At 41.8% G+C, this 13,674-nt stretch overlaps 1 protein-coding gene across 2 annotated transcripts in view; it reads right to left on the bottom strand.

Annotated features, from left to right (window-relative positions):
* The window catches only part of mib2 (MIB E3 ubiquitin protein ligase 2), a 61,163-nt gene extending 48,625 nt beyond the window's left edge, over positions 1–12,538 (bottom strand). Inside the window, exon 1 of one of the 2 annotated variants that reach the window (XM_068733594.1) lies at positions 12,404–12,538. Coding sequence is in view for 1 of the 2 variants with exons in the window: in XM_068733593.1 (XP_068589694.1) it covers positions 6,060–6,090 (31 nt within the window). In the remaining variant the exon portion in view is untranslated. Of the gene's footprint in view, positions 1–6,059; positions 6,472–12,403 lie in introns of those variants that run through there. The other variant, XM_068733593.1, reaches the window with a different exon arrangement.
* Positions 12,539–13,674: the final 1,136 nt, after the last annotated feature.

The raw sequence follows: 13,674 nt of genomic DNA on the forward strand, positions 1-13,674 counted from the left end.
GGTACACTCAAAACATTTGAGGCTTAAGACGTGGCAACATGGTCTTGCTATGCTGCTGGTCGACGCAGGAAATATCATCTAACTTGTGCATGCAGTGTATGATGGTCACAGAAATGCATTGCCGCATCAACCAGAGTCCTGCCAGTACCCTCGACGTGTGTGACGTTGCGAGGGCCCGATCAATGCTGCTTGCAGCTTTAATTAGGGCCCGAGCACCAACGTAGTCGGAGCGGAGGACCTATTGTTATTCTAATGTTTTTTATTATTATTATTATTATTATTATTATTATTATTATCGTACCAGTTTCATCGCAAAAAGGAAGTGCTTGGGATACTGGGAATCTTTTGAAATTTGGCACAAAATTCAATCGTGGTGAAAATTCCAGTATTATTGGGGTGTCCAGCTGCGGCATGACATTTTGGCTCGATAGCGCCCCCTACAGAGTAGCCCCAACTTTGGGTTTCACCTAGCTGTATGAAATTTGGTAGGTATGTGGAACGTGATGGGACGCACAAAAAAGTCAAAAGGAGGTATATCCTAAACCAAACAGGAAGTCGGCCATTTTGAATTGTATGACGTTTTTGGACCGTTTCAAGGCGCCGTACTTTAACAAAATCCTCCTAGAGATTAAACCCGATTGCCTTCAGATTTGGTCAGTATGCTCTTGAGACCTTGGCAGTGAAACGATACTCAAAGATCAAAAAGTTATCGAACTATGTGTCCGTGGCGTGGCGGCAAAAAAACACCATTCGCCATGAAACAGGAAGTTGTTGTAACTCGGCTGTACATTGCCTAATCTGCTCCAAATTTCTCAGATGTCATAACATCCTGACCCTGAACACATGTATATGACCATTTTGAATCATAGTAATAGCGCCACCTAGTGGCAACAGGAAGTCATAGGTTGTGTACTTTGACACCCTACTGCTCACAGATTAATCGGATCCCTCTCAAATTTTGTCACAAAAGCCTTAAGACCTTGATAATGCTTCATTGTGAAAATTGTAGGAAGTTGTCGAAGCATGGCGACGTGGCGGCTCTGCGAATTTCGATCCTTCGCCATGAACGAATAAACTGATGTAACTCGACTCCGCATCATCAGATCTTTACCAGATTTCACATGTTTGATTAAACTCCAGGCCTGAAGACATCTGCAAGCCAATTTTGAATCATAGTCATAGCGCCACCTACTGGCAACAGTAAGTTAAAGTCTTTATACTTTGGCTTGTTTCTCTTAGTTGGAAAATCAGATCAACATCAAATTTGTTCCACACAAATGTAAGAAGTTCATAATGCCAGTTCTCTAAGCTTTTGATGTTTCGTCGAACGCCGTTGCCGTGGTAACGCAGTCTTCGCCGTGAAAAACGATGGTCATTTGGAGAGGTTAAAAAAGCTCGAAACACAAGCAAACTTGACACACAGATCACAAGGCCAAAATGTAGTTCTATAATATGATTTTATTCAATCAGAGTGTTAAATCGGCTCAATAGCGACCCCTACAAAATTTCGACGAAGCAGCCCTCGCAGTACGTTTCACATAGATTAACAAAATTTGGTAGGCACATGTATCACATGTGGACTTAAATAAAAGTCTCTTGGGGCCATGCCCTAAACCCAACCGGAAGTCAGCCATTTTGAAATTTGTATGAATTTCTAGTGTCGTTTTAGACATTTCCAGGGGCTCTACTTTAACGAACTCCTCCTAGGGAATTAATCAGATCGACTTCAAATTTGGTCAGTACAATCTAAAGATCTTTGTGATGAAAAGTTACTCAAAGGTTGTTGTTTCGTGAAAGGCCGTTGCCGTGGCGATGCATTCTTCGCCATGAAAAACAAAAGTGTTTTTGAGGGGCTAAAAATGCTCAAAACGTAACCAAACTTGTCAAACACATTTAAAATCCTGAATGTAGTTACCTGATGTGATTTTAATGCTTCAGAGTGGCAAGTTGGCTCGATAGCGCCCCCTACAATTTTTTGACGATGCAGCCCTCGCAGTACGTTTCACCTAGCTGTATAAAATTTGGTAAGCAGATGTATCACATGTAGACTTAACAAAAAGTCTTAGGGGTTCATGCTCTAAACCCAACCGGAAGTCAGCCATTTTGAATTTTGTATGAATTTCTCCTGTTTTTTTCCATTTCCATGTGCTGTACTACAAACTCCTCCTAGGGAATTAATCCGATCAACTTAGAATTTGGTCAGAACAATCTAAAGACCGTAGCGATTAAAAGTTACTAAAAGCTTGAGGTTTCATCAAACAACATGGACTTGGTGTAGCAGCCATTTTACATGGTTCGCCATCATCCACCAAGCTGTTGTAACTCAACTGTACTTTGACAAAACTGTCCCAAACTTGACATGCTTGATTACCGTCATGATTTTAGGACTTTTGCATGCCAATATTAACTCATAGTCATAGCACCACCTACTGGCAACCACAGAAGCAAGCAGGATTCTTTAATTACAGCAGCCCAAACACTGAATTTATTTAAAGGGTTCGTGTGCACACCATGAGAAAAAGACTTCTCTGATCTAAATATGTGCAAACTAAGATGCATGGAGAGCAAAAGTTAGACAACAGTGGTTCTCAAACCATGTCAGTGGGCATTAGTATAAATGATCTGTCCAGAGCTTCTACATGAAAATCACGTTAAATGTTACAATGAATGCTTCACACTACAATCTAAAGTTATAGAAGAGCTTAAAATGAAAACAGTGTTAAATTAAAGTGTTCAAGTAAAAGCAAATGACAATACTGTTCTGTTAACTTTCATGTAAGTTCAAATACAATCAGCAGGACACTGCAGGGAGTTGAACCCCATCCCAGTAAACTGACGGTCTGTTATTTTATAAACACTGAAACACATTCACACATTAATTTTCTTAATGATCTTAACAGGCTTACATTTATGATTGTATCGGAGGTACACTCAAAACATTTGAGGCTTAAGACCTGGCAACATGATCTTGCTACGCTGCTGGTTGAGGCAGGAAATACTGTTTAACTCGTGCACGCAATGTATGATGGTCACAGAAATGCATGGCCGCGTCAACCAGAGTCCTGCCAGTACCCTCAACGTGCGTGAAGTTGCGAGGGCCCGATCAATGCTGCTTGCAGCTTTAATGTTTCTTGATATTGTATTTATTTTTTTTTGAACAGTTTACGTGCAAAGACACATGGCAGACAGAGGCTTAGACTGCACAAAAAGCAGTGCTATGATGTTGGATGTGACAGGGACTTCCTTAGCAGATGGTGGTGTTAATCCGCCATTTCCCTGTTTACAACCAACATTGATCTAAATCACAAGGATGGGGGAGGGATTTAAGTTTTTTCTGTTGACAACAAAAATATAGTAAATGATCTATAAATTAATTCAACAAGTATTATTATAAAATCTCTACAAATTTGTGTGAAAAAAAAACTCCATTTATCTGGTAATTTTCACCTCATATGTTTTTAGTTGTATAGCCTGATAGATCAGTCACAGGGTTTATGTTAAAATAAAGAAAAGAAAATAATAGGGCAGACAGATGTCTGTAATATGGCTGAGATTACATTTGCACGCTTATCAAGATTACAATGTCATTTTGGTATTAAAGGCATCTGCTTAAGCATGAAAACATATGGGTTGTAGGGGATCAAAGGAGGGAAAGCAGGTTGCTTACACTCCATTTTCTGTCAAAAAAATGACAGCTTAGCCTCTTTTATGCATTGAAATAATATCCCAACCAATCATCAAACATGTCAGCATGAAAACACGGGAGCTTTTTTTTTCACAGCTCCCAGCATTCTGGGTGTGAATGGACGTAAGAACCAGTAACCGAGAATGCACTCATGACGAATCTCTAACTGAGCTAAAAAAAACACACCACACTTAAACCACACGAGGGAGGAGAATCTTTTGTGATGTCAACATTTGCCGTGAAGCAGTTCCCCTATCTAGCATTCTGGATTGAGGAACTGTTCCGCAAACACAGACCGAAAAAAAACTTAACCTACCACCTACATTTAAAACACATATACCCACCGCCTCCCATGTCACCAACTCTACTGCCCCCACACTGTGTGTTCCCAGAGAGAATTCAGGCGGAACACACTGATATCTAACCATTAGCATTTTAGACCAGGGCTGGACAAGTAGATGCAGCACAGGGCATTCAGGGGACTCTATCTACACAACTAGCTCCTATCCAACACCGACAGGGAGAACATTTCTTACCGTGTGAGCTTTATCTTCTGCCTCTACAATAAGAGTGAATACACGCTTCAAGCTGCACTTAAGGACCCTCATCTTCTTAAATCCCAATGCACATTATTGTTCGGTGTTGACAGTTGGTCACTGCTAGAAAACTGCATCCTCAACAGCAGTGAACGATTACTAGACACACCAGCAAAGATATTACCACTTGTTGAAATTAAGGACCGCCAACGTATAATAAAGTGAAGCAACCTCACCAGCTGTTTGCACAAACACACTTCTGGTTTGAACAGTGAGGACTCCAGCTTCTATTTTTTTTGGCATTTACATTTCTGTGTTTACTTATGTGTTTCTATATCTTGTGTGTTGTGTAATGTTACCTGCAGCAGCAGCAAAAGTCTAGCGGCGTTATAAGGGTAAACCACTAACATGGTGTTTAAGTTTAAAGACAGTTTGGCAAGAGATTTAGTTATTAATTAAACTCCTAGTTTAACAACTATAGAAAGTTAAGAGAATCAAAATGTTGAAATCGTAAAGATTCGACAAAGACAGACAGGATTACAGCTCTCTGCCTGCAATAACAGATGGGCTGGCTTCCGTCATACACACTGCTGAGGGCCAATCTGGGAGTCGACCTCCTTCACACAAACAACCAGCCAGGCATTGGGCCACAAACACAAATAAACACACGCCGTAAACAAATGCTTGAATATTGCTCGGGAATATTATTGGTTTCCATAAAGTAGGTGTTTAACGCTAATGAAGGTTCAACTTGGAATTTGTTTGTTTTCACTGCTACATGTGGTGTTTTAAAACATCAATATAAAATTGACAGTTGAATTTCTAATATATTAAATTTTTGTAAAAAAAAAAAAAAAAAAAGGATTGAGGAATGATGCAATTCATTGAAAAAACACCATGTTTTGATTTTTTTAATCAGCAGACAGCATTGTGTTTGTGTTTTCAGTAAAGAGGAGGAATCAAAAGAGTAATGTATTTTACCATTTGTAGTAACTGAATGCTACAAATACAAAAAAATGAAGAACTGAAAATCCGCACCCAGTCACTACAACGACCAACAGATGATGGTTTCACTATGCAGATATATGGCACATTTATTTATTCTTAACCAGCATACAGGCAGACCTACTGATGAAAGTCACTGAGCAGCTTCCCCAAAGGAAAATGAGTCAGGAGAAGTATTACTGGCGGACCCAGCGCCATCAGATATTTGAAACAGCGAAGGCCTACTTGTGCTGTGTGTCTGCCTGGCTCATATCCTCACTCTCATGTCTCATAAGAAGAGGCTGCTTGCTTGTGCTGTTTTTTTTTCATATCACTGCCACTGGACCTAAATGCTTAGCAAAGAGCGATCTACACACAAGCTCTATGGCTTTAGCCTCATCAACCTCAATATCAGAGTAAAAGCCTGCTGGAACTGGTTCATGTCAGAAACATCTGGTGGCCGGAGGACTTTCAAGAAAATCAATAAGGGCCGCGAGTAAATAACACATTTACAAAGATTTCTTCAGAGTGGGCGACGGGCCTAAAATTAGACTCTCCATTTTCCATTTCAGGCTTCTGCTCGGCCTACCTTTCTTTTCACAAATCTCACTCAAACAGGCGCTGTTGACTGTGGAAAATAATTATTCAACACATAATCAACTATTGGAGCTAATCCAAAATGTAGTAAATGGACATCTTCAAATCTTTGTTGACTTGTCCAAAAGGCGGACTTATTCCTAATCGGCAAACTTTATCCCTGGAGCCTTTCACAACAACCACAGCAAAGTAGGACATAAGAAACACCTGATGTACCGAGATTGTCGTATCAAATTATCATGGATTGTCATACTCACGCCCCATGATCTTCAGTCCACTTTTGAACATGTTGGAAGCTGTATGGTTCCAGTGTGCCGGGACACCAAAAACCTCCCTCTGCTATTATCCCGGGTCAACCAGCAGGACCATGAGATCCTGAGCGCTATGAAGTCGTCATCCTACTGACGGGGGAGTGAACCTTTTCTGGCACAGTCCTAGTTATTTGGTTTGCTGTGAACTTTGCTCTCTGTTTTGGAACATGCAGTTCTTTTCTCCTCGGTTTGGTTGGTTGTTGTTTTTTTGACAGATGTTGTTCAAGAACTGGACAAGCCTGATGCCTTATCTGGAAAAAAACACATTCTGGCTGCGTAAGGTAAAGAAATAATTTCCAAAAAAGCAGTGCTGATTCTACAAGAGGACTGTGTTTCAGGTAAACACATTAGTTTGAATAATAATGGGGCATTGTCGTGTCACATAATAAGTATTGTGAGGAAGTTTTGATCATTCCTTTTGTTTGCTAAGGCTCGTCTCTTGCAAAATGGGCTTAATTTACACAACTGTAAACCCAAACTGCTGTGCTCTATCAGTCCAGGCCTAGACCTCAAGTCAAACGTCATTTCAAAAGTCAGTATTCAGTCACATGTTGCTAAATGCGCATTACAAGCACTCAACCCCAATTTGTATTCACTCAACCCGAAACAAACAAATCATTCAATCTTTTCGAGCAACACATTCTTACCAGCAATGTAATCATCCCGTAATCATCCAATCAGCCATTGTCAATGTGATATAGTTAAGTATGAAGTACATAATGTACTCAAGCAAGTCTAACCTGGGCTCTAACCATGCTGTAATTAGGCTACCGGCAATCAATGATCTACAAGCTAAAACTCAAAACTACTTGCACCACTTTGAAATCCCCATACTTGTCTCTTTGATGGTCACCCGTCTGTAAACAGTGATAGAGTGATAACCAGATGTCTGCATGCCTGCCTGCTTATCACGTCTGCTAGCTTAACTACAGATTGCAATGACATGTGACACAATTGTAGTAGCATGGCCATGGACGTACATATCATTGTGTTGTCTTTGCACGTGATCATTTTACCTTCCTGGGGAGGGAAACAGTGAAATCAGCTAATTTGTCCCCTGTGACAGTCTAAGACAGGGAGAACAGAAGCAGCCATGTATCATTTAAGACAAATGAGACTGTACTGTCTTATCTCCGGAATGCCAATCTCATCTATTTTCAAACTGACGAGAAGAATATATATTTTAAAATAAGAACAGCATCATCGCATGGATCTTACAAGAAGGACGTGCTAGCATTACCCAAATAGTCTGGACAGAAACTGCATCATTTGATAAGTAAAGCATGTCCTGTTTAGCTGGTTTACCTGTTGGTATAGTGATGTACAGTATGATAAACAGAGATAGAGAAGGAGAGGAAGCAGATCCTACCTCCTGCTACGCATCAGATGGTGAAAGGGAAAAAAAAGCTACCCGGTGGTCCTACCGGTTTGCAGCGAGATTAAAAAAAAGAAGAAAAAAAACGCCTCCTCGGGGCTGAAGTCCTTTTCGGATGTGCTCCCTGAATGAACCGGACCAGGAGAAGGAAGAGGGGATACAGTGGGTGGAGGATGAAGGCATCCAGGCCGGTATTCCAGAGACGTGATACACAGTCGTAACCCGTCTTACAGAAGCAGCGTTCGGCCGTATAGGTGTACAGCCCGGCTCTAAAGCATCAGAGTTGGAGGAGGAAGAGGAGAGAGCCCTGCTGCTGGAGGATGCGGCCAGCATTTAGTCCTTTGTGCGTTGTGTCAGCAAGGATTACCACCATGATGGAGGAGGAGGACGACGATGACGACGATGACGACAACGACGACAACGACGATGACGACAGGGAAGAGGATAGCCAGGGACAGCGGCTGCCCGACCAGCACTGCATTCAGGTCGACGTACCCTTGCTATCGCAATAAAAAACAGACCAGTGGGCTTTGGGCGTAGGACTCCTCTGATGCTATATTCCGACACAAAGGACGCGAGCGCCGGTGACACGCATGTGAAGCCGACACACTGTGTTTACTGATTCAGTATGTACAAACACATGCGCATCAAGCTCCACACAAGGATGTGCAGCCCTCTCTTTCATGGCGTGTGGGGACAGCATTTGCTGGACAGAGGGGAGGGGGGAGGGGCGATATGTTTCGGGGGGGAGGGTCTGTGTGTTGTTGTTTTTTTTATGTGTGTGTGTGTGTGCTCAGGGAAAAGAAAAGGGGTGGGGCTGAAGGAGATTTTGATGAATGGGCACCTGCCACGATCCTCATTTTTAGTCGCAAACTGGCTTGTGCAACTGCTGCTGGGGAGCTGGCAATACCAGCCCAGAGTCTCCTGTAGGCTCACACAGGAAAGAGGGGTGTGTGTAGGGGTGTGTGTGTGTGTGTGTGTGTGTGTGTGTGAGAGAGATTGCGCATGTTTCCCCCCTGGTCTCCTAGCCTTGAACAATACTCTTTAATATGTCCACAGCAGTGGGAGACCTCGACAATATGGCTCCAAGAACCAGCCAAAAACAGCATTCTGTTGCGCGCGCAAACACACACACACTCTCACACACACTCACACACACACACAGTACAGCTGCTATTGCCAGGACATGAGCAGCCAATGAATGAACGGGGGCTTAGGAAGCGGTCAAGACACAGGCTTACAATGAAGTTTATTACACCACTCTCCCATCTTTTAAACAAAGTTGCTGCTGTCTGTGTAATAGGCTTGTCGGTCCACATCACACAAAAGGGGGCATTCATTCTTTCATACAGCTCCTCTTCGAATAGACGGTGACACACACACACACACACACACACACACACACACACACACACACAGACTCAGACTGGAAACACTGCTGAAATGTTGGTGGCATCCTGGGAAACACACAGAGCTTAGACGCTGGGATATATAGCTGCGGGGTGTGTCTGATCAGCCAATCATTCTGGTATTCTTGGAACCTCTAGTAAATTACAAAAGAGTCCAGGGGACAGGAAACATGTTTGGGACTGCAAGCCATCATTACTGCTCAGGCTATCACCTCTGCCTTGTGAATGCCATGACTGCATGTCACCCTATTCCTCCCTTATAACATTAATCTAACCTGGACCTGCCGCTTCAACGCTAGGTATTCCTACGAGATCCTATCCTCTAACACACGGCCACCAAACAGTCTCAGGGAGATCAAACTGGATGACTCTAGAGGTGCTGACTCTCTACTGTCATCTTTGTAACTGTTACAGGACTGGCTTATGGCCAGAGGGCTGTTGGTTTGAATCTTCCGCAGTCCAGCTGGGACGATCCTGGTAAGTAAACGATAAACAAGCTGCAGTCTCTCTTACTGGAGCACGTATGGCACATGACAGGGATACACACATCAACGTCGAAGAGGGAAGCGTGGGGATCGGAAAAAGTGCAGCAGACCGTGAGACAATCACCACCCACGGCATCTTCCGAGCTGGACCAGCCGGCCTAAACGCCACCGAAAGCGGAGTCGACCACCCCAGGAGGAGGGCAGCTGGGACCAAAGGTTACTCCACTACCCAGCCCACTCCAGGCTAATGTCCGGTCACAGCAAACCAAGATAGATGGACTTCAGGCTACTTGCTCCATCGTGTCATCCCAGATCAAGCTGCACTTGACCTTAAACAACAGCTGAATTTTTGCGATTTAAGAAATCACATATCACAAAAAAAATCCATAAGCAAGTTATGTGTTCGTTAAACCAGAACACGGACCAAACAGCATCCTGTGAGGAGCTACTGGCAGCTACCGATGTGGTTTAATTAGCTACGGGTGTGGTTTAGTTAGCGTAGGCGCTGCAATAGCATCCGTTGTATCAGAACCGGAGAATATTTCTTCATTGAAAGGAGAGATTTTCGCTCTTCTCCCGACTCGCTTCGACAAGAGTTTGATTGACAGATGGTTCATCAAATCCCCTGCAAAGTACTTTTTGAAAGTGACGGCTTTCTCAGATGGTTCTGTGTAACAAACCATCTGGCGAGTCAGGTTAGCACTTGCCAGGTGGACCACAGGACCGAGCGCAGGACTGTGTCGATTCAGTGTTGATGAACGTTCCCTGATGACCAGTTTTTGATGTTGAGATGCCATGTTGTCTGCCCATAGAATTAATTTGGTACTGCTTTACATTCCTCCTGATGCAAATAAAAAAAAATGCACTACAAGAACGCACTGCTGTTATTGTTTTGCCATGTTTTCCTTGTGTAGTAAATGGGATACAGCTGCATTTAGTTGTGAAAGCCTGTGTTGCATAATGACAACTATTTATCCTTAAATCCTTGAATCCCACAATTTGAGTCAACTAAGCGAACCTCAGGGTCAGGGTGGCTGATACAGATATTCTGTCACAGGGTAAATTGAATTTGAATTATGTGACATCAATATTTTTTATTGTAATATGGTGCCTTTTCTGGAAATCAAAATCAAAACCATAAACACAGTGTCATCCATTAGCGATAGAATGGACATGAGGGTGTGATTTACTAATTATTATTATTATTATATTACAAAAGCATGCATATCCAGACAATAAATACTAGACAGAAGAACATATAAAAGACAGAATGAATAATGTGCACACTAGATTATGCACCTGAATGTTTTCTTTCACACAAGTGCGTCAAGACAACAATCTTGAAACAGTTTCAGACGTTCTCTCCCCAAAGAAGAACTTCATTCCACTGGAAAGCGGTACAACTGAACAAAATGATCAAATTTAAAGCCGGTGGCTAATTGACACAAATTCTGCTTTCTGCAACCTCAGTGAATAAATAGTGGTTTTGGTCGGCGGCTAAGCTTACTGGTTACTGTGAAAACTGTCACTCTATTGTGGTGACCACAGGAATACAATGCCACTCTGTCAGCCAGGAATGGCTTTTTCTTTTTTTTCATAAATACATTTCATTTAACCTGCACCTTTATGCACCAGTTGTGCTGTTCATTAATTCTGTTAAAAATATCTAAAGTATGCCCTATACACAGAGTCTGGAAGAATTCAGTAAAAGTTATCTGCCTTTCAGTCTTAAACTGCTGAAACAAAACATGTGCAGAGACAAATGCATACCAAGAATGTATGGGAAAAGATCTATTCAGAGACCAAGTACTAAAATACACACAGACAAAAAACAGGCCCCATACCACTGAATGCTGGTTTGGCACAATGCACCTTTTAAAAAAAAATACCAACAGAGAGATGAACACAGTGATAAGATCTATCCAAAAGTTAGCCAAAGTGTTTAAAACTCTTACCTTGACAATTCCCACCCAATATTTTCTCCATTTCTTCTCAATTATAATCCACTGATCACTACTTGTGTTTCTAGCAATGTCTGTGATGCGCTCCACGCTTGATTATTGTGATTTGGTTTTTGGGGGAGCCAAACAGGGACAACAGGACAAAGAAACAACAGATGACTGAAACTTTGCTATCAAGTAGGTGTGGCTAAGAGCAATGCTTACTATGTCCGCTGCAGCTTCATCACTACCAAATGACCAGAAAGATGAAAGCAGTAAAGGGTTAGGTCTTGTGTAACAGCTACATACTGTCATAGTCCTAACATTAATTTAATAACATAACACATCAGTTCAGCAGGTTGCCAATAGACAGTGCTTGCTCATATGGTTGATTTAATTGATTTGGAAAGTGTGCTACTTATACCTCTGCTCTTAGCTTAAACCAAGTGGTAGGAACAACTGTTCCTACCATGTGACACAATATAAAAGTACAGACTGACAACTTGACAGGTACAGTAAACCAACCATGACACCCCACTAGTCAGCTAGTTAGCTTACTAGTCAACTCAAAACCCAGAGACACTGTCCGTTCTCTAAACAGACGTCAAACCAAACGTCGTGCAAAATGTGTCCGTTTGTTATTACTCTGGTTACTTTAAGGGGCACTCAAAGAGGGCAGATTTGAAAACAATTGTTGACGAAACGCATGGGTTTAAAGCGCAAACAGACATATCTCCAGCAGCATTTCTTCTCACAGCTCAGGTGTCAGTTTCTAAAATTAACAGGCATCGCTGAAACTCAGCTCAAGCAGCTTCTGATTCGATGTATTTTTGACAGGCAAATTATCTGGACACGTTTCATATATTCAAAGAAGTGAAGCACTGAAAATGTTTCATTATAGAGCAATATGTTGTAACATATAACGATACTCGGGGTAACAATAACATGGCAATGTGAGGACGGTGGGATTATGCGTACTATCGTTACTAGCTTGTCTAACGTTGACGCCAAACATGAGTTAGCTAGCTAGCTCATGTTTGGCCATCGTTTATTGGTATAAAAACAACTTCTAGCTACTTACCGGGCCTTTGTCAACAATGTTTAATTTGAGGTCAAGTATAATTCCATGTCGCTGTCCACCACCAACGCTGAGAGGGCTTGTTTTCGGACAAATAAGTGTTATATTGGAAGGTTTTGCAGCACACAGCCATGACAACACGCCCATGCATTACGTCACTACAAATGCTGCCTTCACGTGCTCCCCGTAATAAACACAACAACTCCTGAATTCAAGGTTTGGTTTGATTTTAACTATCCGGCTCAGAAAAAAAACAACCTCAGGTAGACGTGCTTAATGCTTTGCTGCATTTCTCTTTATTGATTGAACAAACATTGCCGTGGAATTAAATAGAAGTGGATTGTTTTGTTGCTTATGCATCTTCAATGCAATACAAACACGAAAGGGGAGCGTTTTCTTCCTGAAAATATTTGCAAAATATGTCCATAACATCACTTTAATACTGCTATTGTGGCCTTCCATCTACTCTTCCCTGCTGATGGCTGATACTCTCATCTGTACGGTTCACTCCTCAGTCTGCAGCACACTCATATCCAGAAGCTTACAAGCAGAGGCATTCTCACAAGGAATTATTACAGTACGAAAAGATTTTTAAAAAATCACCCCCAAAAAAGTTGCTTAACACACTGGACTCCATAGGTATAGGATATAACTTGTATAACTCTATAATAATTATAGTATTCGTTTTAACTTGGCAAAACGAATACTATATGTGCAAATATGTGCAAATTTCTAAAACAACAATCTACAAAGATCATTTTAAATTAAAGCTGCAAGCTGCATTGATCGGGCCCTCGCAACTTCAAGCACGTCGAGGGTACTGGCAGGACTCTGGTTGACGCGGCCATGCATTTCTGTGACCGTCATACACTGTGTGCACGAGTTAGATGATTTTTCCTGCGTCGACAAGCAGCGTAGCAAGATCATGTTGCCAGGTCTTAAGCCTCAAATGTTTTTAAGTGTACCCCCAATACAATCATAGATGTAAGCCTGTTAAGATCATTAAGAAAATGAATGTGCGTGAATGCGCTTCAATGTTTGAAACATAACAAACTGTCAGTTTACTGGGATGGGGTTCAACTCCCTGCAGTGTCCTGCTGATTGTATTTGGACTTACATGAAAGTTAACAGAACAGCAGTGTCATTTGCTTTTACTTGAACACTTCAATTTAACACTGTTTTCATTTTAAGCTCTTCTGTAACTTTAGATTGTAGTGTGAAGCATTCATTATAACATTTAACCTGATTCTCATGTAGAAGCTCTGGACAGATCA

This window comes from Cebidichthys violaceus, unplaced genomic scaffold, assembly GCF_023349555.1.
Source record: "Cebidichthys violaceus isolate CVI_PGR_0920_01 unplaced genomic scaffold, fCebVio1.0.p SCAF_6, whole genome shotgun sequence".
NCBI lineage: Eukaryota > Metazoa > Chordata > Actinopteri > Perciformes > Stichaeidae > Cebidichthys > Cebidichthys violaceus.